The 22,805-nt window shown below is 46.0% G+C and overlaps 1 protein-coding gene across 4 annotated transcripts in view; it reads left to right on the plus strand.

Moving 5' to 3' along the window:
• Nucleotides 1-22,805, plus strand: part of LOC106603666 (roundabout homolog 3) — a 276,581-nt gene that overhangs the window by 183,100 nt on the left and 70,676 nt on the right. For all 4 annotated transcript variants that reach the window (XM_014197616.2, XM_014197615.2, XM_014197617.2 and 1 more), the window contains exon 3: nucleotides 16,199-16,356. In XM_014197616.2, coding sequence (XP_014053091.2) covers nucleotides 16,199-16,356 — 158 coding nt within the window. The remainder of the gene's footprint in view (nucleotides 1-16,198; nucleotides 16,357-22,805) is intronic.

Here is a 22,805-nt window from a genome sequence, read left to right on the forward strand (position 1 = left end):
CTTTCTGAGGAAGATAATCAAAGGTAAGGGATTATTGACAATAGTATACAAGAGTAGATTTGATATGCGATTGTTCCAAGATGGCGCTGACCTGTAACGGTAGCCTATTTTTCTGAGTATCGCAAAGTGTGATTACCCAGTAAAGTTATTTTTAAATCTGGCATTACAGGTACTTTCAAGAGATATTCATCTATAAATCTTAGAATGACAAAATTACATTTAAAAAATGTTTTCGAATAGTAATTTTTGTAAATTGTAGCGCTGTTTCACCGGATGCATTTGAGGGAAAATAGTTAGTCAACGTCACGCGCCGATGTAAAATGCTGTTTTTATATACTGCTCAAAAAAATAAAGGGAACACTTAAACAACACATCCTAGATCTGAATGAAATAAATAATCTTATTAAATACTTTTTTCTTTACATAGTTGAATGTGCTGACAACAAAATCACACAAAAACAATCAATGGAAATCCAATTTATCAACACATGGAGGTCTGGATTTGGAGTCACACTCAAAACTTTAAGTGGAAAACCACACTACAGGCTGATCCAACTTTGATGTAATGTCCTTAAAACAAGTCAAAATGAGGCTCAGTAGTGTGTGTGGCCTCCACGTACCTGTATGACCTCCTTACAATGCCTGGGCATGCTCCTGATGAGGTGGCGGATGGTCTCCTGAGGGATCTCCTCCCAGACCTGGACTAAAGCATCCGCCAACTCCTGGACAGTCTGTGGTGCAACGTGGCGTTGGTGGATGGAGCGAGACATGATGTCCCAGATGTGCTCAATTGGATTCAGGTCTGGGGAACGGGCGGGCCAGTCCATAGCATCAATGCCTTCCTCTTGCAGGAACTGCTGACACACTCCAGCCACATGAGGTCTAGCATTGTCTTGCATTAGGAGGAACCCAGGGCCAACCGCACCAGCATATGGTCTCACAAGGGGTCTGAGGATCTCATCTCGGTACCTAATGGCAGTCAGGCTACCTCTGGCAAGCACATGGAGGACTGTGCGGCCCCCCAAAGAAATGCCACCCCACACCATGACTGACCCACCGCCAAACCGGTCATGCTGGAGGATGTTGCAGGCAGCAGAACGTTCTCCACGGCGTCTCCAGACTCTGTCACGTCTGTCACATGTGCTCAGTGTGAACCTGCTTTCATCTGTGAAGAGCACAGGGCGCCAGTGGCGAATTTGCCAATCTTGGTGTTCTCTGGCAAATGCCAAACGTTCTGCACGGTGTTGGGCTGTAAGCACAACCCCCACCTGTGGACGTCGGGCCCTCATACCACCCTCATGGAGTCTGTTTCTGACTGTTTGAGCAGACACATGCACATTTGTGGCCTGCTGGAGGTCATTTTGCAGGGCTCTGGCAGTGCTCCTCCTGCTCCTCCTTGAACAAAGGCGGAGGTAGCGGTCCTGCTGCTGGGTTGTTGCCCTCCTACGGCCTCCTCCACGTCTCCTGATGTACTGGCCTGTCTCCTGGTAGCGCCTCCATGCTCTGGACACTACGCTGACAGACACAGCAAACCTTCTTGCCACAGCTCGCATTGATGTGCCATCCTGGATGAGCTGCACTACCCGAGCCACTTGTGTGGGTTGTAGACTCCGTCTCATGCTACCACTAGAGTGAAAGCACCGCCAGCATTCAAAAGTGACCAAAACATCAGCCAGGAAGCATAGGAACTGAGAAGTGGTCTGTGGTCCCCACCTGCAGAACCACTCCTTTATTGGGGGTGTCTTGCTAATTGCCTATAATTTCCACCTGTTGTCTATTCCATTTGCACAACAGCATGTGAAATGTATTGTCAATCAGTGTTGCTTCCTAAGTGGACAGTTTGATTTCACAGAAGTGTGATTGACTTGGAGTTACATTGTGTTGTTTAAGTGTTCCCTTTATTTTTTTGAGCAGTGTATATAAATATGAACTTTATCAAACAAAAGAATGCATGTATTGTGTAACATAATGTCCTAGGAGTGTCATCTGATGAAGATTGTCAAAGGTTAGTGCTGCATTTAGCTGTTTTTTGGCTATTTGTGATGCATGTGGTTGGTCGGAAAATGGCTATGTGGCTACTTTTACGATATACTCCTCTAACATAATCTAATGTTTTGCTTTTGCTGTAATCGGACAACGTGGTTCGATTCAGGAGAGGTGTATCTATAAAACGACATAACATAGTCCTATATTTGAAAAAAATTAAAATAATACATTTTGTTATGCTAATGGCGATAGGATTTTTCGCTGGATGTATGCGGGACGGAGCCCGACCAGGGGTTAAAGTCCTGAGAAGAGTGAACGAGGTTTGTTATAGGGTACAGCTTCCCCCCGAATACCGTATTAACCCCTCGTTCCATGTGTCTCTCCTCAGGCCGGGGGTGGCTGGCCCACTCCAGGTGTCTGAGGTGCGGGAGGTGCCTCCGCCCCCTCTGGACATCGAGGGTGCCCCGGCGTACTCCGTTCACTCCATACTGGATTCGAGGCGTCGGGCGATGGGCCTTCAGTATCTCGTGGAGTGAGAGGGGTACGGTCCGGAGGAAAGGTGCTGGGCTCTGGTCGAGGACGTGTTGGACCCTTTAATGCTGCAGGAGTTCCACCGTCTTCGTCTTGTTCGCCGTGCACCTTGCCCCCCGGGTCGTCCCCGAGGCCGGTTGTCGACGCACTGCTGGATAACGCGCGTCAAGGGGGGTACTGTCACGACTTGCTCCGAAGTCGGTCCCTCTCCTTGTTCGGGCGACGTTCGGTGGTCGACGTCACCGGTCTTCCAGCCATCGCCGATCCACCTTTCATTTTCCATTTGTTTTATCTTGTCTTCCCACACACCTGGTTTCAATTCCATCAATTACATGTTGTGTATTTAACCCTCTGTTCCCCCCATGTCCTTGTCCGGTATTGTTTTTTGTAAGTGCTTGTGCACGTTATGTCTGGTGTGCGTCGGGTTTTGTACCCATTTATTGATTGTTCTGTTTTCTGGTGGTTTTTATTATTAAACTGCGCCGTTGGAAACACAGTTTTTGCTCTCCTGCGTCTGACTTCTCTGCCGCCAGTACGCACCCCTTACACCTTGAAAGCGGCAGCTCTACCCTTTAGCTCAGTGCGGATGTTGCCTGTAATCCCAAAGGTGTTTGATTTAGCTAATTTAGCTAAACAGAGAGGAATGCTATTTATGTTAGCTAGTTGGCTAAGGCTATCCAACATTGGAACTCTTCCAAGTCAAGGTATGCTTTCGGTTTTATTAAAGTATGTGGACACCGCTCATCGAAATCATGGACATTAATATGGAGTTGGTCCCCCCTTGGCTGCTATAACAGCCTCCAGTCTTCTGGGAAGGCTTTCCACTAGGTGTCGGAACATTGCTGCGAGGACTTGCTTCCTTTCAGTCACATGAGCATTAGTTAGGTCGGGCGCTGATGTTGGGCGGTAGGGCTGGCTCGCAGTCTGCGTTCCAATTCATCCCAAAGGTTTTCGATGGTCAGGGTTCTGTGCAGGCCACACCGATCTCGACAAAACCATTTCTGTATGGACCTCGCTTTGTGCACGACGGTATTGTCATGCAGAAACAGGAAAGGGCCTTCTCCAAACTGTTGCCACAAAGCACAGAATCGTCTAAAATGTAATTGTATGCTGTAGCATTAAGATTTCCCTTCACTGGATCTAAGGGGCCTATCCCGAACCATGAAAAACAGCCGCAGACCAATACTCCTCCTCTACCAAACTTTACAGTTGGCAGGTAGTGTTCTCCTGGCATCCACCAAACCCAGATTCGTCCATCGGACTGCCAGATGTTGAAGCGTGGTTCATCACGCTAGAGAACGTTTCCACTGCTCCAGAGTCCAATGGCGGTGAGCTTTACACCACTCCAGCCACGCTTGGCATTGCACATGGTGATTTTACGCTTGTGTGCGCTTCATCGGCCACGGAATCCCATTTCATAAAGCTCCATACGAACATTTATTGTATTGAAGTTTGGAACTCGGTAGTGAGTGTTTTCACCGAGGACAGACGATTTTTACGCGCTACGCTCTTCAGCACTCTGCTGTCCCGTTCTGTTAGGTTCTGTCCTACCACTTTGCGGTGGAGCCATTGGTGCTCCTAAACATTTCCACTTCACAATAACAGCACCTACATTTGACCAGGGCAGCTCTAGCAGGGAAGAAATTTGACGAATGACTTGTTGGAAAGGTGGCATCATATGAGGGTGCCCCTTTGAAAGTCACTGAGCTCTTCAGTAAGGCCATTCTACTGCCAATGTTTGTCTATGGAGATTGCATGGCTGTCTGCTCAATTGTATACACCTGTCAGAAACAGGTGTGGCTGAAATAGCCAAATCCGCTCATACTTTTCTATATATAGTGTAACTTTTCTATATATAGTGTAACTTTTCTATATATAGTGTAGCTTCTTATCTGTCATGTTTGTGTAAAGGACATCACGCTGCTTGCTTTGTGATGACCTTTCCCTCCCAATTTCACCCATACCTGGCGCAAACTAGGGACCTCTGCCTTGCTAGCACACGTGACCGCCCTCCTGAAGCATCTTACCAGTTGGTGCCACACGAAAAGCTATGTCACGTCCTGACCATAGAAAGCTGTTATTTTCTATGGTAGAGTAGGTCAGGGCGTGACAGGGGTTTTTCTAGTTTAGTTTTTCTATGTTGTGATGTTCTAGTTTAGTATTTCTATGTTGGGCTTTGTGTGGGATGATCTCCAATTAGAGGCAGCTGGTCATCGTTGTCTCTAATTGGAGATCATACTTAAGTAGGTGTTTTTCCCACCTGGGTTTGTGGGAGATTGATTTTGAGTATGTGTATGTTAATGCTTCGTCACGTTTTGTTGTTTTTGTTCGTTCAGTTTATTTTGTATGTATTGCATAGTTTCACAGTTCAATAAAATATGTGGAACGATAATCACGCTGCACTTTGGTCCGCTTCAACCTACGACAACCGTGACAAGCTACCTATTTTCTGGAGCAAGTAGGGACAGTTCAGGCTGAGTAGTAAGTTTTACGTCCGCATGTGTTACATTTGGAGTTGTGTTGTGCTGTTATGCAGACACCTGCATTTTTCGTTACAGTTGAGTTGCCCTGGTCGTGTCAGTTTACAATAACTTTAAAGAGCAACTGACCCTAAACAACTTCTATAGAAAACAATCTATGTGGCATCGATTTTGAGTCAGACACATTTATTATTATTATTGTTATTTTTTTTTAAATTATTATTATTTTATTCTACTGTCAAATAGGATAATTTTGGTCATAAAGTCAGTCTTGTCCTAAACTGAGTTTTGTTAGACTTGTTGTTGTGACTACATCACAATGTAAATGAAGGTTGGGTTTGTTTAAATCCTGCCCACATCTGGCAGCACACAAGTAAACATCAATTCGGAGTGCAGCTGCACACGACCTGATCGTAATTAATGTGGTAAATTTGGGTTGACTTTGGATATCCCTATAGGGATAGTTTGGGACCATCGATAAATTACACAATGTACACAGGACAATATGTTAATATTCCAATAGCTCCAAATTTCAATGACTTAAAATCCTCAAACCAACTATAAATTGTAGAAATTCCTATACAAATTCATATACCCTTCAAGATGCACTGTAAATTCTAATTAGTTTTATTTACTTGCCCAAATTTGAAAAGCTGAAATACCAAAAGTGAAAGTAAAACATGGTTTACAAAGAATTAGCAGATGTGGTGAAAAAGACAGTGAAATTCCTATGAAAACAATTGTTTACATTTACACTTTACAACTAGGACAGGACGAGAGAGGAGGGTAGACAAGCGACAGCAGCATAGAATATTAAGAAGAACTGAAGAACTGGGGTGAGCACATAGTAGACCGTATCACTTAAAGCTGACCTATGGATTCTAATTACTGTACTGTGAGTGTTTGGCTACTGCTTTAATCAGTTTGGCTCATTGGACAGGTCAGAGTCTACTGTATGTTTGAAGTTGTTGAGTGGTTTTTGGCAATGTACTGTAGCTGTATGTGTTCCAGATTAAAAGACCCACAGTAGCAATTTTAATTGACTACTGGCAGTGTCTCAATGTTACGAACCATACCATGCAGTGCTGGGCCCAGTCAGGTCTTTGACACAACAATATAACGAACCATACCATGCAGTGCTGGGTCCAGTCAGGTCTTTGACACAACAATATAACGAACCATACCATGCAGTTCCTGGGCCCAGTCAGGTCTTTGACACAACAATATAACGAACCATACCATGCAGTGCTGGGCCCAGTCAGGTCTTTGACACATTCACCCGCTCCCCCACTGAAAGATCAGCCACAAAATGTTGGCACCATTGCAACAGGCTGTAATCAAGCCCTGGTCTCCAGCATGGGAACAGAAGGGGAATACCTGGTGCGGTAGTCTCAGGTGGGACTCCAAATCATCTTGGCTATGACACGCGCACGCATACACACACATGCTTTGCAGGTCCATCAACCCATTTAAATACCTATCACACCCTACAGCAACCTGTGGCTCATGAGAGAACCTTCATAAATCATCAGAATGTTAATAACCTCTTTATTGACACTTTATGTAGTGTTCTATAATACTTTGTTTGAAGTCAAACACCTTCGGTCATTCAAACACATCCATAAAGACTATCATATGACGCTGTACTTACTATAAAATCAGGCACCTTTGGTCATTCATAACATATACATAAATGCTGAATGATGTCAATACAAATGTATTAACACTGAGAATTTTCACTAACAGCTTAAACAAATAAACATTAAAACATTTTCAAACCATACATTTCCTTTTATTTTATTTTTTTTTAAACATACACATACATTAAAGTTTCAGAAAGTCCAGAAATGCAATTACATTGAACATTACACAGGGCTGTGAACAGTGTAGCTTACTCCTGAGCTAGCAGACGAATGGTTCTGGCCTCTGCCTACTGGAGATACTGCATGTTGGTTCCAACCTTAAAGTAACAACTATGAAAGTTAGCAGGTTTGTTAGGAAATGGGCATACTCTGAAAGGGGAGATGGGAAACTCCATTCGATTTGTTTTATTATATTCCTCTTTCATTTACACATCTCATGACATGACACGTGACTGTATCTAGGGGATTCTTTTTTTGCTGAGCCCGCTAGCTAGCTAAATTTCATTAGCTAGTTAGCAAGCAATTGCTGTGAAGTAACAATTTAAAATAATGATTGAGGTAGCTATGTAATCTCACTCAACACTTAACTACTACAAACACATTTAAATTACAATAAATAAAAGGTTAATTTACTAATTTTTCGCTGTTCTGTGGCACCACTAGTGGACATTTGATTTACGAACTCATCACATGTGCGCTTACTGCACTACAGAAACACCGGTAACCAAACAACAGTACAGGGCATGCACACTGAATTAAAGGGCAACTACACTCAAAAATAAAAGTTTATTCGATTTTTCCAAGACCTCAAATTTCATCCCCAGATGTGGTTTAAGAATTGTTGTGAACACAGAAAATAAAACCCTGTTTTTCTATTAAAGAAGTGTGAAAAAAAAATTAAACAAATGTGGGAAATCCAAAACCTGGATAAACAAAACCGAGAAAACGGAAGTGAATTAGGCAAAAAATATAAATGCACTTTAGAGTGTGTGACATCCTGCAGAACAGCATTCAGATCCAATATTGGCTATGTACCTAAGAGGGAAAGCGGTTGGGCCATCATATAAATGTTTTAGAGTAATATAATACAGTATATAAAATGTAGTAAACACTTTTATCCAAAGTGACTTACAATCATGCGTGCATACATTTTTACGTATGGGTGGTCCTGGGAATAGAACCCACTATCCAATAATAATGTTCAACATGATTTTTTAAATGACTACCCAATCTCTGTACCCAACACATACAATTTTCTGTAAGGTCCCTCAGTCGAGCAGCAAATTTCAAGCACAGATTCAACCACAAAGACCAGGGAGGTTTTCTAATGGTTCGCAAAGGAGGGCACCTATTGGTAGATGAAAATAACAACAACAAAACGACATTGAATTTCCCTTTGAGCATGCTGCAATTATTAATTACAATTTGGTTGGTGTATCAATAAACCCAGTCACTACAAAGATACAGGTGCCCTTTCTATCTCAGTTGCGGGAGAGGAAGAAAACAGTTCAGGGATTAAACCATGAAGCCAATGGTGATTTTTTTTAAATGGCTGTGATAGGCAACAACTGAGGATGGATCAACAACATTGTAGATGCTCCACAATACCTACCTAAACCACAGAGTGAAAAGAAGGAAGCCGTATAGAATTAAATATTCCAAAACATGCATCCTGTTTGCAATGAGGCACTAAAGTAATACTGCAAAAAATGTGGCAAAGAAATGAACTTTCTGTCCTGAATACAAAGTGTTATGCTTGGGGCAAATCCAACACAACATATCACTGAGTATCACTCTTCATATTTTCAAGCATGGTGGTGGCTGCATCATGTTATGGGTATGCTTGTCATTGTCAAGGACTAGAGAGTTTTTTTAAATAAAAATAAACGGAATGAAGCTAAGCACAGGCAAAATCCTAGAGGAAAACTTGGTTTAGTCTGCTTTCCAACCGACACTGAGAGACAAATTCACCTGTGAGCAGGACATTTGCCTAAAACACAAGGCCAAATATACACTGGAGTTGCTTACCGAGATGACGTTGAATGTTCCTGAGTGTCCTAGTTAAAGTTTTGATGTAAATCGTGTTCAAAGTATCTGGCAAGACTTGAAAATGTCTGTCTAGCACTGATCAATAAACAACTTGACAGAGCTTAACGGGCAAATTTCAAGGTACAGGTGTGCAAAGCTCTTAGAGACTTAACCCCCCCAAAAATTACAGCTGTAATCGCTGCCAAAGGTGATTGTAACATGTATTGACTCAGGGGGTTGAATACTTATCTAATCAAGATATATTTGTGCTTTATTTTCCTTAAATGTTTTTGCTCATTGGCAAAATATTACACAACAGAATGTGAAAAACATCAAGAGGTGTGAATACTTTCTGAAGGCACTGCACATAGGGCAGCAGTCACTAAGGTGCAAGGTAGAGTACCGGGTGGTAGCCGACTAGTAACAGTGACTAAGTTCAGGGTAGGGTAATGTTGGTTCTAAATCAGACCAATGTTTGAGGATGATAAAACGCAGCGATTAGTGTGTGTGTGGAGGCGTAGATGACCCGTCTCCTGTGCGTGCGCAAGCACGTGTGTGTGTGACAGATTGCCTCACATCAGCTTGAGATGCAAGTGGACAGATTGACAGATGACCGCCGCAGACCCCCACACAGTAGAGCCTGAAATGGAGACCTACGTCTCTTTCTCTCTTCCCTCCCCTTTCTCTCTCCCTATCTTTCCCACTCACTTCTCTTCCCCCTCTCTCTTCATCTCTCTCCTTTCTCTCTTTTTACCAGCCTGAGATGATCCGTCATTCTCTGTCTCTCTCTCTCTCACTCTCCGTCATCTATATGAAAATGTATTCATGAATAGAGCTGCTGTAAATTACTGACGCTTGTCAGGTGGAAAGAACACACACTATGTTCTCTTCCTGAACATCTGATGAATGTTTTGATGAATGTGATGAACCTTTGATGAGCATTTGATGATGACAATAAAGTGGACTTTTAATTAAAAGTGAGCCACCTGCCTGCCTCAAGCGTTTACTTCAAATCAGGAGCACAAACGATGCACTTATATATTAGTGAGGTCCTGACATTGAAAGTGTTGTTGTAGTGGGGACATATTACAAGCATGACATTGCAAGAGTAATTCGCTGGTCACTGGGGAAAAGATTGATTCCGTAAATACACAGCTGATATTGTTGATTTTGTTTATATGCGTGGCTTATTTTCTTTGTTAGATTCAATGTAATGGATATGTTTGCATGTAGATGAGAGAGTGGTAAGCTTAGACTTGCTATTTGTCATTTTGTGTGACTAGTGTATTTGTCATTGGTGTAGACAAACAGCTACATTGGATGAGAGACGCGCGTTGACAGCTAATTCAAACAGATGTGCTGCGTGATTGTTGACTCTGTAAAAGAGCTCACTTAAAAAGAGAAAAGGCTTCTGAGATGAGAAATTGATTTTTGTTAGCTGATAGATGGAATAGGGTTGCCTTCATTAGGGTCTATCTCTCTCATGAGATGTGTTCGTGTGTATCTGTGTGTGTTTATGTGTATATATACTGCTCAAAAAAATAAAGGGAACACTTAAACAACACAATGTAACTCCAATTCAATCACACTTCTGTGAAATTAAACTGTCCACTTAGGAAGCAACACTGATTGACAATACATTTCACATGCTGTTGTGCAAATGGAATAGAAAACAGGTGGAAATTATAGGCAATTAGCAAGACACCCCCAATAAAGGAGTGGTTCTGCAGGTGGTGACCACAGACCACTTCTCAGTTCCTATGCTTCCTGGCTGATGTTTTGGTCACTTTTTAATGCTGGCGGTGCTTTCACTCTAGTGGTAGCATGAGACGGCGTCTACAACCCACACAAGTGGTTCAGGTAGTGCAGCTCATCCAGGGATGGCACATCAATGCGAGCTGTGGCAAGAAGGTTTGCTGTGTCTGTCAGCGTAGTGTCCAGAGCATGGAGGCGCTTCCAGGAGACAGGCCAGTACATCAGGAGACGTGGAGGAGGCCGTAGGAGGGCAACAACCCAGCAGCAGGACCGCTACCTCCGCCTTTGTGCAAGGAGGAGCCGGAGGAGCACTGCCAGAGCCCTGCAAAATGACCTCCAGCAGGCCACAAATGTGCATGTGTCTGCTCAAATGGTCAGAAACAGACTCCATGAGGGTGGTATGAGGGCCCGACGTCCACAGGTGGGGGTTGTGCTTACAGCCCAACACCGTGCAGGACGTTTGGCATTTGCCAGAGAACACCAAGATTGGCAAATTCGCCACGCATTTCTTTGGGGGGCCGCACAGCCCTCCATGTGCTCGCCAGAGGTAGCCTGACTGCCATTAGGTACCGAGATGAGATCCTCAGACCCCTTGTGAGACCATATGCTGGTGCGGTTGGCCCTGGGTTCCTCCTAATGCAAGACAATGCTAGACCTCATGTGGCTGGAGTGTGTCAGCAGTTCCTGCAAGAGGAAGGCATTGATGCTATGGACTGGCCCGCCCGTTCCCCAGACCTGAATCCAATTGAGCACATCTGGGACATCATGTCTCGCTCCATCCACCAACGCCACGTTGCACCACAGACTGTCCAGGAGTTGGCGGATGCTTTAGTCCAGGTCTGGGAGGAGATCCCTCAGGAGACCATCCGCCACCTCATCAGGAGCATGCCCAGGCGTTGTAGGGAGGTCATACAGGCACGTGGAGGCCACACACACTACTGAGCCTCATTTGGACTTGTTTTAAGGACATTACATCAAAGTTGGATCAGCCTGTAGTGTGGTTTTCCACTTTAATTTTGAGTGTGACTCCAAATCCAGACCTCCATGGGTTGATAAACTGGATTTCCATTGATTCTTTTTGTGTGATTTTGTTGTCAGCACATTCAACTATGTAAAGAAAAAAGTATTTAGTAACATTATTTCATTCATTCAGATCTAGGATGTGTTATTTTAGTGTTCCCTTTATTTTTTTGAGCAGTGTATATATTTTTTTATCTGTGTATGTGTGTGTGCATGTCTCTGCATATGTGTGTGTGTGTGTGTGTGTGTGTCTCCCCCTCTTATTTGAAGTGGACCATGCAGGCCTGGTGGTAGGGATTATGCCTGGCTTTTTTGAGGAGCTTCCCCCGAGGGGCATCAGCACTGGCGGGTCAAGGGTCACCTGCTTAATCTGGTCCCCCAAGGGCTTTATGGGTAATTGCCAGTGCCTAATCAAGTTTCTGTAGAGCCCCTTTTCTCAAAGATGCTGGCCAGTCAGTGCCTGAGTCCCAAAGGGCACCCTATTCCTTATATAGTGCACTACTTTTGTCCAGAGCTCTATGGGCCCCTATCAGAAGTAGTGCACTAAATAGGCAATAGGGTAACATTTGTGATGCATCCAGTGAAGCAGAGGCAAGTGAGGAGAGGGATCCAGGGACATAGGATCAAGGGCCCCTTGCATCGGGTGTGACAGGTCAACACAAGCTTTCCTTAACCTTGTGGCACTCCACTCCGGACCCAGGATGTAGCAAGCTAAATAGGTTCCCTGAAACCACATGCCATGACTGGACAGGTCCCTGAGTGATTTTGGTAGTGCACTGTTTCGGTCTTGATTAATGGTGGTTGGGGTAAGGTTTGAATGAGGTTGATATAAGGTCAGGGGCTGTGTGTGTGTGTGTGCGTGTGTGCGTGCGTGTGTTTCAGGCCCTCAGTTGATGTGCTGATGGGAGAGTGTGGGTCCCAAAGGCTGTGTGGTCCACTCCAATGATTGGAGTCTAGGGAAAGGGGTGGTACTATGGGATCTAACATATACCGTATGGGCAAGTAAGCATACACATGCCCTAGGCAAGGGCTTAGAAATAGCAATGATATACTCATAACTAAGGCACTACAATCTACTATCCTCAAGGAAACTGAGATGTGGAGCGTTTTAACATCAGTCTCAACAGTTCATTTACTGTTCATTCATCCCAGAAAACATATCTTCCAGCATATACTGTATCTCCATGATACTGCAACTGTTGAAGGAAATAAAAAAATATACCCAATTCTCTCTCAATCAGACACTTCGATCTGGCATGACCTTGCTTATAAACAAAACAGGCTGATGTATGGAGACACACACACACACACACACACACACACACACTGGACGCCACACTATCTTGACATTTGGAGAAATGATTACAAACATAAGCAGGGTGAGAGGGCCCCATTGACAGAGATAGGGAGAGTGAGTCCTCATAAGGGATGTAACCCATCAGTAGAGATAAGGTGTCCTCATAATGGATGTTAGCCATTGACAGAGATAGGGAGTGTCTTCATAAGTTCTGTAAAGGAGGGTTATGGTAATGTCCTCAGGTTTTGTTTGCTTTTCTCAACCTTTATTATAGGAGCGAGTTGTCATGAATCAGATAGACTAAGCTCAGAACCACCCTGCTCGGGTGACATTGTGAGGACTTTAGCACTGTAATTCAGCCCCTAATGACCAGTTAAGGGATAGTGGTGGTTTTTGGAGTGTGACAAAGCTTTTCATTGAAATATCTGAATAATAGACAATATAGTGAATCAGTGCTGTTGCAATTAATATAGGATAAGGCCTTCAATTCTTTGGAGGAAAACCTTTGAGGGAAATCTTTCCTCTTAACATTTGACTGGAAGATTTGAGAGTTTCACACTTTCCATACTCATGAGAGCATGTTCAGTGAGGATGTAGTGAGAACGTCCATGCATTGATATTCCTAATTAGGTCATCATAATATATGCAACACATTCACCCCCATAACGCTCTCACACATCAATAAATCATCCACCATCATTGATGTCCGAATCTCAATTCACTCTAAACTTCAAAGATGAGTGGCCGATTTTGTTTAGAAAGTTGAGTAACTTTAGAAGCCGAAGACACCCCCCATTTTCACAAGTTTCTCATTGGCTAACTGTGGGACAGAAGCTGATGTGAAAGGGAATTTTGGGAGGGTACAAATATGGGGGTGATATTTGAGGATAGGAGCCTGGGGTTGGACAGTGATCCCTCTCAAATACCAACTCCACTATGCTCCTAGTTATTTTTAACACAATGATACAAGCTACTGCCATTTTCCAACTGACTCCGTTCAGTTTAACGCATATCAACAGCACTCTGGTATTACAGTAGATCAGTGCTTAATTTGTAAATCTGGAGGTTGCGGAACAAAATGTGAGCGAGAGAGGGGGGGGGGACCTGGGGAGTTCTAAGGTACCGGAATGCATGAGGGGGAGAAAAATAAATAAATCACCTTTACAATAAAGCATTGCATGCATAGCATTGCATTTGTGTAGTGACATAGAGCAGTAGAATAGAGGCCCTTAAAAGAAGTTGCACACATTGGGAACATTTTTAGTAAACTAGGGTCCGGAAAAAACATGGCCTTTTATAAATGCATTACATGCAATTCTACGTCATTTTACATGACTGGAGACTTTTTTAATACAGAACAAATGATCGAAATGACAGGCTTTGACAGGCTTTGACACCGACAAACTGAAAATCTGAGCTCAATGAAAACGACCTCGTCTTGAATCCATCAATAGCCTAGGCCTAGGTGTGCGGAGACACATATTGTAGGCTACAATGTGAGGAGGAAATTATAGTCCTAAAAATGCTTTCCAGTTTCTCTGACTCGCCCAATTATGTGCAGCACACTCACTGGTGGTGGCAAATGCGCTCGTGCCAAAAGTATCTCTTTCTTTTGTAAAACAATATTTGGAAGTTGATCAAATATTTTGGTAGCCTACAGTATAGAGTCTCTGCTTTTCAGCAGTAGCCATTTGCTTTCCAACCTGTGTTTTCCCTTGATCTTATTTGAAGTTTTGCGAAAGGCCTGTTTTGTCTACATTATATTTTTTCACTGACAGATTTGCCACACGTTCCCGACTGTAGGCTATTCCTTATTGTTGGGCTACAATCAACAGCTAGGCTATTTTTTTTAAATAAGCAAATGATCCTCTGGGGCTAAATTATAGGCCTTCACAGGAATTCTATAATTTTGGCAAATGTATTTCAATTCATCAGGGGTGCTGCAGTTCCTTCAGAACCCTTCGCGCGGCTATGATTCTATCAGGAAATAGATGATGAAGTGTAACACCGGATAGATGACAGTTGCAGGCTCATGTCTATCAGAGCAGAGAGATCATACAAATTGAATTCATTCTAGCTATGTGAGAGATACTGGTGCACTTCTCACACAGCCACGGCCTTGCGTTGATCTCGAACATACAGTAAATTACAATGTTGAGCAAACCATAAACCCAAGCCTGGCCCAAACCGAATCAGCTCTTAGAATATTAGGCTCTGGCCTAAACATTTTTTTTTAAATAACGTTTTTTGTAGGGGCAGGATAATTAATGCAGAGGCAACTCGAATGAACTTTGATCGCATTTATAATAATTTTTACATTGAAAAAGTGTATTATTTTTCATGCCACAAGAGGTACAGGATCCGGCCAAATAGGTTCCGGAACAAAACAGTCCAAAACGGAGAGGTGACGGATCCTGTTCCGGCAAGAACCAGCTCAAATTAAGCACTGCAGTAGATTGAATCGAGTGCAAAGCAATATCACAAGGCCCTTCTGCTCATAAACTTAAGGCCATATCCAGGCACCAATTGCAGAGTGGCAGAGAGAGTGAAATAACGAGGGGGGATGCGTGATAGTGTTAGTGTGTTTGTGCGTGTTCGTATATCTGTAGGCTTTTGTCTCATGTTCTGTGCACAACAATGTGTTTGAGTGTATGTCTCTAGTATTTTCAAGTGTTTGTATTTCTGTCTCATGTACAGCACATCTATATCTTTGTGTCTGTGTCTGTGTCTGTGTCTGTGTCTGTGTGTGTGTGTGTGTGTGTGTGTGTCTGATTGAAGAATTAATCCACTTTGTGCCAGAAAAGAGCCGCGATGCCACACACACACACATGAACACACACACACACGAACACACGCACACTGAGTCAATGAAGACCATAGGGAGGCACCCAGACACACACGCAAATAAACACAGTCATTTCATTATCCCAGAATTGAAGGGCTTTGGGTTATAACATTAAATCACACACTGAGAGTTGCTCTTGCTTTCTGAATCTCATCTGTTTTGCATTCATTGCTTATTTAGACTTGATAGTGGAGGCAGCACAAAGCTTTATGGCATACAGTTCCTACTTACAAATGAAACTTAGCCTACATTATAAGCTACCCTGCATAGTGAAAGATGTGCTAGACTACCCTTACTTTAGAATTTTGATGTGGACTTCCACGGTATCTTTGTCTTTCCCTTACAGAGGGAAAGGCAGAGCTATTATGATCTTGCTATTACCTATCGAATTGTATTACATCAACAAAGTGCTTAGGGGGTTAGGGGTTGATTTGGAATTGGGCAGTAGGCATAGTGCTCTGTATCTCCCTCTCTCTATTCAATTCCATCTGAGATCGTGCTTTGTTGGCAAGAAATACATATGTAAAATTACCAAGCAAATGATATTGAGGAATCATTGCTGTATAATAACCCCCCCTCACCTCCCTCTCTCCAACCTCTCTCTTATCTCCAGTCCTGAGGGATGACTTCAGGCAGACGCCCAGTGACGTTGTGGTGGCGGCAGGGGAGCCAGCGGTCATGGAGTGCATCCCCCCGCGGGGCCACCCGGAGCCCACCATCTCCTGGAAGAGGAACAACATGAAAGTCAACGACCACGACGAGAGGATCACTGTGAGTCCTTTCTATCTGTCTATAGAAATATGCCTCTGTTGCATCCTTCAATAATTTCATTATTGTGGCTATCCAAAAAAGACCTGCAGGCCTGCATATTCGTCTATCTGTACCTATAGTACCACTCAAAAGTTTGGACACAACTACTTATTGGATTTTTCTTTATTTTGACTATTTTCTACAATGCAGAATAATAGTGAAGACAACAAAACTATGAAATAACACATATGGAATCATGTAGTAACCAAAAAAAGTGTTAAACAAATAAAAATATATTTTAGATTTTAGATTCTTAAAAGTAGCCACCCGTTGCCTTGTTGACAGCTTTTGTCACATAATCCATCGTGCTGTTGAAAGGACGACCAAGGCGCAGCGGGAATATGGATGCTCATATTTTAAATTTCAAAAAAAGGAGTAAAGCATCCACTGAAAAAAACAATAAACAAAACCATGAACAGTACTCACGATATGACAGTGCAGCAGGCTAAACCAAAAAAAGCAGTGCTCACAACAATTCCCCACAAACACACAGACAAACACACCCAACTAATATAGGACTTCCAATCAAAGGCAACACCACACAGCTGCCTTCAATTGGAAGTCCACCCCCAATTACCTCTACATAGAAACACCCAACCTAGACAGAACAAAGAAAACCCAACTTCTTCTGCCACACCCTGACCAACACTTGTACACCTACTCCACCTGCTGGTCAGGACGTGACATTACCCCCCCCCTAAAGGTGCACACCCCGAATGCACCTTCAAAAGAAAAAACACAAAACACCCAAAACAACCCGAAAATTTCCCCCCCGTCGTTGACGGTGGCTGCCGTCAACGACGGCACTGTGCTACACCCCCCCTCCCCAACCCACCTATGTTGGAGGCGGCTCAGGTTCTGGCCGTTCCAGGCAGTCCGGCAGCTCGGGGCAGTCCGGCCACTCTGGCGGCTCGGGGCAGTCTGGCGGCTCGGGGCAGTCTGGCGGCTCGGGGCAGTCTGGCGGCTCGGGGCAGTCTGGGCAGTCTGGCAGTTCGGGGCGGTCGGGCCACTCCGGCAGTTCGGGGCGGTCGGGCCACTCCGGCAGTTCAGGGCGGTCGGGCCACTCCGGCAGTTCAGGGCGGTCGGGCCACTCCGGCAATTCAGGGCGGTCGGGCCACTCCGGCAGTTCAGGGCGGTCGGGCCACTCCGGCAGTTCAGGGCGGTCGGGCCACTCCGGCAGTTCAGGGGCGGTCGGGCCACTCCGGCAGTTCAGGGCGGTCGGGCCACTCCGGCAATTCAGGGCGGTCGGGCCACTCCGGCAATTCAGGGCGGTCGGGCCACTCCGGCAGTTCAGGGCGGTCGGGCCACTCCGGCAGTTCAGGGCGGTCGGGCCACTCCGGCAGTTCAGGGCGGTCGGGCCACTCCGGCAGTTCAGGGCGGTCGGGCCACTCCGGCAGTTCAGGGCGGTTGGGCCACTCCGGCAGTTCAGGGCGGTCTGGCCACTCCGGCAGTTCAGGGCGGTCTGGCCACTCCGGCAGTTCAGGGCGGTCTGGCCACTCTGGCGACTGTTGACTGGCGGGCAGCTCTGACGACTGTTGACTGGCGGGCAGCTCTGACGACTGTTGACTGGCGGGCAGCTCTGACGACTGTTGACTGGCGGGCAGCTCTGACGACTGTTGACTGGCGGGCAGCTCTGACGACTGTTGACTGGCGGGAAGCTCTGACGACTGTTGACTGGCGGGCAGCTCTGACGACTGTTGACTGGCGAGGCTGGGTTTACGCACTTGGAGCCTGGTGCGTGGTGCTGGCACTGGGCGTACCAGATTGGGAACACGCACCTCAAGGCTAGTGCGTATGACGGGAAACACCGGACCGTAGAGGCGCACTGGCAGTCTTAAGCGCAGGGTTGGCATCTCCGGTGCTGGCTCGATGCCTATTTTCCCCTGGCACGTGCGGGGTGCTGGTATTAAGCCTACTGGCCTAAAAATACCAGGCCTTACCATGGCACCTACCCCAAAGCACGGGACCTGTCCAGTCTGTTTACTTTTAACAAGGGTACGGGGCGCTGGCCTGGGTCTCCAATCTTGCCCCGTCACAGAGCCCTTGTGCCCCCCCCTAAAAAATGATTGGGGGTGCCTCTCGGTCTCCCTTACCCGACGTGTTCCCCAGTCCTCGCCAGAATTCTTCCGCTGCTTGGTCCTGTGTTGGTGGGGAATTCTGTCACATAATCCATCGTGCTGTTGAAAGGACGACCAAGGCGCAGCGGGAATATGGATGCTCATATTTTAATTTTTAAAAAAGGAGTAAAGCATCCACTGAAAAAACCAATAAACAAAACCATGAACAGTACTCACGATATGACAGTGCAGCAGGCTAAACCAAAAAAAGCAGTGCTCACAACAATTCCCCACAAACACACAGACAAACACACCCAACTAATATAGGACTTCCAATCAAAGGCAACACCACACAGCTGCCTTCAATTGGAAGTCCATCCCCAATTACCTCTACATAGAAACACCCAACCTAGACAGAACAAAGAAAACCCAACTTCTTCTGCCACGCCCTGACCAACACTTGTACACCTACTCCACCTGCTGGTCAGGACGTGACAGCTTTGCACACTCTTGGCATTCTCTCAACCAGCTTCACCTGAAATGCTTTTCCAACAGTCTTGCAGGGGTTCCCACATATGCTGAGCAGTTGTTGGCTGCTTTTCCTTCACTCTGCAGTCCAACTCATCCCAAATCATCTCAATTGGGTTGAGGTCGGGTGATTGTGGAGGCCAGGTGATCTGATACAGAACTCCATCACTCTCCTTTTTGGTCAAATAGCCCTTACACAGCCTGGATGTGTGTTGGGTCATTGTCCTGTTGAAAAACAAATTATAGTCCCTCTACGCGCAAACCAGATGGGATGGCGTATCACTGCAGAATACTGTGGAAGCCATGCTGGTTAAGTGTGCCTTGAATTCTAAATAAATCACCAAGAGTGTCACCAGCAAAGCACCCCCACACCTCCTCCTCCATGCTTCACAGTGGGAACCACACATGCGGAGATCATCCGTTCACATACTCTGTGTCTCACAAAAACACGGTGGTTGGAACCAAAAATCGCACATTTGGACTCATCGGACCAAAGGACAGATTTCCACAGTGTAATGTTCATTGCTCGTGTATCTCTTGCTCACACAAGTATCTTCTTCTTATTGTTGTCCTTTAGTAGTGGTTTCTTTGCAGCAATTCAACCATGAAGGCCTGATTCATGTAGTTTCCTCTAAACAGTTGATGTTGAGATATGTACTTGAACTCTGTGAAGAATTTATTTGGGCTGCAATTTCTGAGGCTGGTAACTCTAATGAACATATTGTCTGCAGCAGAGGTAACTCTGGGTCTTCCCTTCCTGTGGTGGTCCTCATGAGAGCCAGTTTCATCATAGTGGTTGACATTTTCTGCATTGACTGACCTTGATGTCTTAAAGTAATGATAGACTGTCATTTCTCTTTGCTTATTTGAGCTGTTCTTGCCATAATATGGACTTGGTATTTTATCAAATAGGGCTATCTTCTGTATACCACCCCTACCTTGTCACAACACAACTGATTCACTCAAACACATTAAAAACAAATGAAATTCCACAAATTAACTTGCATTCCAGGTGACTACCGCATGAAGCTGGTTGAGAGAATGCAAGCGTTAGCAAAGGCGAAGGGTGGCCACTTTGAAGAATCTGAAATATAAAATATATTTTGATTTGTTTAACACTTTTTTGGTTACTACATGATTCCATATGTGTTATTTCATAGTTTTGATGTCTTCACTATTATTCTACAATGTAGAAAATAGTCAAAATAAAGAAAACCCCTTGAATGAGTAGGTGTGTCCAAACATTTGACTGGTACTGTATATACAGATAGACAGACAACTATCTATCTATCTACACCTATACATATCTATAAGTATACCTATAGAACCTAGAATACTGTCACGATTCCCACCGACGGTGGCGCCCCCTCCTGCTCGGGTGGCGCTCGGCGGTCGTCGTCACCGGCCTATTAGCTGCCACCGATTCCCTTTTGCTTTTCCCTTTTTTTATTTTGTGACACCTGTGGTCAATTAGCCATTAGAGGGGCTATTTAGTTTAGCTGGCCCGCTCCTGTTCGTGCGGGATTAATGATTGTTTCTTGTGTGACGGCTTGTGTTCATGTCGACGTTGTTGTACGCCGCATGTATTTTCTCCCCTGTGTGTGGGAACATTTGTTTTTTTGGTGAGTGTATATTAAAAACACCACTACCCTGTGTTCGCTGGTTCCTGCGCCTCATTCCTCCTCCACAATTACCAAGCCCTAACAGAATCCCGCACCACGATAGAAGGCATGGAATCAGCGGGAGCAGCGGCCACTCCTCTGCCCTCGATGGAGGAACGCGTACTCCACCACACGACAGTCCTCCATTGCATCGGATCGGCAATGGACCAGATGATGGAGAGGATGGACAGATGGGAGAGAAGTGGTATCCTCTCTCCACCTCCACCTGCCCCGATACAGCCATCTTCGCCTCCCATGACGTCTGGCTCTGGCGCGCTTCGTCTGGCGCTCCCAAGGGGAGTACGATGGGGCGGCGGCTGGGTGCCAGGGGTTTTTGCTCCAGCTTGAGCTGTACCTGGCCACCGTTAGACCTGCTCCCACGGGGAGGAGAGCGTGAGTGCCCTCGTTTCCTGCCTGACGGGCAGAGCTCTGGAGTGGGCTAATGCGGTCTGGAACGGTCCAGACTCGGCGAGGGACCACTACCCGGAGTTCACCCGCCGCTTTCGGGCCGTGTTCGACCACCCTCCGGAAGGAAGAGCGGCGGGTGAACGGCTGTTCCACCTCAGGCAGGAGACGAGGAGTGCCCAGGACTTCGCGCTGGACTTCAGGACCTTGGCTGCTGGGGCGGGTGGAACGACAGGGCCCTCATAGACCACTACCGCTGCAGTCTCCGGGCGGACGTCCGCAGGGAGCTGGCCTGTCGGGACACAGCTCTGTCCCTGGACGAACTGATAGATATGTCCATACGACTGGACAACTTGCTGGCTGCCCGCGGGCGTTCGGAGAGGGTCCTGCCCGTTCCACCCCCATGCACCCCCGCCCCTACCCCTATGGAGGTAGGGGGGGCCGTGCCAAGGGGCACCGGAGGAGGTGGCTCCTCCTGCACCAGCTGTGGTCGGAGAGGACACACGGCCGACCGGTGCCGGAGGAGCCAGTCTGGGAGTCGAGATGGTAGGCAGAACACTTCTCGGTTACCTCAGGTGAGTCAGCACCAGATTCACCCAGAACCCCCTGTTGGTCATGTGTTTTTACCTGTTTTGTTTACTAAATTTTTTCCCTCTTCCCAGCATAGGGCGCTAGTCGATTCAGGCGCAGCTGGGAATTTTATGGACCGTGGACTTGCCATTAAGCTGGGCATTCCGCGGGTGCCGATAGATTCTCCTTTCCCCGTGCACTCCCTAGATAGCCGACCATTAGGGTCAGGGCTAGTCAGGGAGTCTACGGTGCCACTGGACATGGTAACGCTGGGGAATCATAAGGAACGCATTCGTTTTTTCCTTATTGACTCGCCTGCGTTTCCGGTGGTGCTGGGGGTCCCCTGGCTGGCTGGTCACAATCCCCGTATTTCGTGGAAACAGGGGTTCTCCAGGGGTGGTCAGAGGAGTGTTCAGGTAGGTGCCTAGGAGTTTCCATAGGTGCCACGTCGGTGGAGAGTCCAGACCAGGTGTCCACCGTGCGCATTCCCCCCGAATACGCCGATTTGGCGATCGCTTTTTGTAAAAAGAGGGCGACTAAATTACCACCTCATCGACAGGGGGATTGTGCGATAGATCTCCAGGTTAACGCTGCGCTTCCCAGGAGTCACGTGTACCCCTTGTCACAGGAGGAGACGGCGGCTATGGAGACATATGTCACGGAATCCCTGGGACAGGGGTACATTCGGCCCTCCATCTCACCCGCTTCCTCGAGTTTCTTTTTGTGAAGAAAAAGGAGGGGAGGTCTGCGTCCGTGCATTGATTACCGAGGTCTAAACGCTATTACGGTGGGGTTTAGTTACCCACTACCTCTCATCGCTACGGCGGTGGAATCATTTCACGGAGCGCAGTTCTTCACAAAACTGGATCTCAGGAGCGCGTATAACCTGGTGCGTATCAAGAAGGGAGACGCAGTGGAAAACCGCCTTTAGTACCACATCGGGCCATTATGAGTACCTCGTCATGCCGTATGGGTTGAAAAAATGCTCCAGCCGTCTTTCAATCCTTTGTTGACGAGATTCTCAGGGACCTGCACGGGCAGGGCGTGATTGTATATATCGATGACATTCTGATATATTCCGCCACCCGCTCCGCGCATGTGTCCCTGGTGCGCAAGGTGCTTGGTAGACTGCTGAAGCATGACCTATACGTTAAGGCTGAGAAGTGTGAGTTTTCCAAACGAGCCGTCT

The sequence above is a fragment of the Salmo salar genome, chromosome ssa04 (genome assembly GCF_905237065.1).
Source record: "Salmo salar chromosome ssa04, Ssal_v3.1, whole genome shotgun sequence".
In the NCBI taxonomy this organism is placed as follows: Eukaryota; Metazoa; Chordata; class Actinopteri; order Salmoniformes; family Salmonidae; genus Salmo; species Salmo salar.